The sequence below is a fragment of the Pinus tabuliformis genome, chromosome 5_2 (genome assembly GCF_031772625.1).
Source record: "Pinus tabuliformis cultivar Carrire ecotype Pingquan chromosome 5_2, CPIR1, whole genome shotgun sequence".
Lineage (NCBI taxonomy): Eukaryota > Viridiplantae > Streptophyta > Pinopsida > Pinales > Pinaceae > Pinus > Pinus tabuliformis.
Genome location: NC_142306.1, coordinates 658528815 through 658531502, shown reverse-complemented (window position 1 = coordinate 658531502; position 2688 = coordinate 658528815). Strand labels below are relative to the sequence as shown.

The 2688-nt window shown below is 38.2% G+C and overlaps 1 protein-coding gene across 1 annotated transcript; it reads right to left on the bottom strand.

Moving 5' to 3' along the window:
• Positions 1 to 631: 631 nt before the first annotated feature.
• Positions 632 to 1030, bottom strand: LOC149160794 (uncharacterized). The gene has a single exon (XM_089434709.1). The coding sequence runs from the start codon at positions 1028 to 1030 to the stop codon at positions 632 to 634; it is 399 nt and encodes a 132-aa protein (XP_089290835.1).
• Positions 1031 to 2688: the final 1658 nt, after the last annotated feature.

Sequence of the window (2688 nt, the reverse complement as noted above, 5' to 3'; positions counted from 1 at the left end):
ACGTTAAATGTAAAACCAAAAATCTAGAGCCTATTTGCAAGGTGAGGACCAATACTTGATCTGTTTGGACAGTGCGTAGCGGTAATGTCTAATCACAATTTTTTCATGTGAGACATATAAATATTTGTAGATTGTTAATTTTTATGTGAGAAAATTTAATATATAATTTTTGTTTTTAAGATATCGAATTGGGAAATATCTGATTTTTTTTTAAAGATGTAGAAAGTTTTTTTTTTTTTTTTTCAGCACGAGAAAAAAGCTAATATATTGCATTATGAAAAATATACATAGAAATGTTAAACATACTATATATGATGGAGATATACAAGTAGAACCTATATATCTAAATACCGAACATTATATGTGAATTGTGGTAACCAGAAACATATGAAAACCGACTGATTGTTCAACATCTTCAGAGCATAGCTTTGATATGAGGGTACTGTTAAACAAAATACATGAAATAGCAAACTAACGGCAGAGGTCATCTAGGATAAAATGCAAAAGAAAGGTCGTAGGAACATACCAGACTTGTGGACAAAGAAAGAAAGAGTCATATACCCGGCATTTGAAAATCCAAAATCTGATAGGAAGTGGTATCCACAGTGATGCACATCGTCCATTTGCCATGCTAAGAATGTAGACCTTGTTTCGATAATGCATCCGCAACAGTGTTTTTGCCCCTATCAATATGTTCAATGGAATAGTCGGGTCTGTTGTGCCATATAGACATAACCCTTTCCAGCCATCCTGAAAGATTATAGTTCTTGATGGCATTTTTGGATCGGACATGGTCTATGATCATCTTTGAGTCTCCATAAATTTTCAGACCCTGCAAGTTGAGAAAATCAGATAAGGAAAGAAGGCCTGCAAGAGCCATAACCTCTGCCTTATTGTTTGTACCAGTCCCACCATTCCAATATATTTCATAATGTTGTCCAACAACAGGGATAATTAAGACCCCGCAAGCACAAACACCCTGCTGTGCAGCACCATCAAAGTAGGCACGAGGGATATCCAATGGATCCATGGATGGAACTTTCCCCAATTTTCTGATCCAAGTGTGTTTTTGAGAGTCCAGAGAGTTGTGCATATTCAGTATGGAGTCAAATACTGATTGATGGCATTCCATTCTAGAGTGAAAAATACAAGCATTGCGCCACTTCCAAATTTCCCAGATGACCAACAATGGAATAGGTCTCATGTCACTATTCATATCACTCCAGCATCCGAAAGCTTCATCAATAGAGGGGAAGGAGATTCTGTTTAGCCCAAAATGTGCAGCCACATTCTGCCAGATAATCTGAGATTGCCTACAGAGTATGAACAAATGGAGATTATTTTCCGCATCAGCCTTACATAGGGGACACCTGGACGGCCCATACCATTGTCTCTTCTGGAGATTTTCCCAAGTAAGGTTCTTGTTATGATAAACCAGCCAAGCAAAAAGAATGATCCTGAGGGGACAACGAGTTTTCCAGAATGAAGCAGGGAAGATGTGATTGCACTGATCAGTACCTAATTGAATAAGAAGTTGGTAAATGTGCTTGACATATATATTAGTACTGCCTCCAAGACCCTTCTGTTGGAAATAATACTGAGAGGGGGGGGTGAATCAGTATTATCAGATCAATCAAACTTTTCAATTTCATACTCAGAAACATATACGCTACTTCAATTAAATGAACCCGCGTGTACACGCTACTGTGTCTAATGAAACTCGCGTATATCCAGAGATCTTATAATTCAGTTTGCTTAATCTTCAGTAAATGCATCAGATCATTATTAAGCATATTAACAGTAAACAGGTGCAGAATAACAGAACAGAACATCACACAAGAGCCACACACATGAACACAAAGATATAAGGTGGAAACCCAATGTGGGTGAAAACCACCTGCTGCAAGTCATCTCAATCTTCTTCTTAATAAGAAAATTCTTTTACAATATTTGTACTGGTGCAGTCTTATACCAGTACGGGAGCTACAACCCCCTTTGCTCTTGTACTAGCCGATCCATTTACTAGTACGCAGGCTGCTACCTGCTACAATGCTCCAAAGATCTCCTTTAGCTTTTGTACCAGCTTAGATACTAGTACGTAGGTGCTTGCCTACAATCTTCTCACCTCCAGGTACCACATTTCATCAATTTTCAGACTGGATACACTGAAGCACAACACATAATCTGTAAGGCCACTTTTCATCCAATTTTCATACTGGACCCATAACTATCATTGAAGCTCAAAACAATCATCAAACCCTGAATCACTGAAACCCTGTTAACAACAGTCACCAGAACACAGAGCAGACACAGAACTCTGCAATAACCATCAGATCCATCTGCAACTTCAAATATCAAGCTTTACAATGTATACGCTACTTCGATGAATCAAACCCGCGTGTATACGCGCTTTTATCAAAGCCAACCCACGTACAGATCTAAAAATAATTTCTCATAACTTGCAGCTGTACCAGACATCAGTCATACTCATAATACTTATAGAACAATACATGCGTCAGTATGTAGATCTAGAATAAGCATCATAAAGATAGTTCATTTCAAACCATTTGATCCCGATCTCTCCTTAGATCTAGTTCTCCATCAACCGGTGAGATCTCTCCTTAGCTCAGATCAAGCAATGCATCATCAACCCATAACCCTGCATACTGGATCTAATGCTTCATCAGA

Bases quoted from the DNA above. Each gene is read 5' to 3' on its own strand.
- LOC149160794 (XM_089434709.1), bottom strand. From the start codon at position 1,030: ATGGATCCATTGGATATCCCTCGTGCCTACTTTGATGGTGCTGCACAG.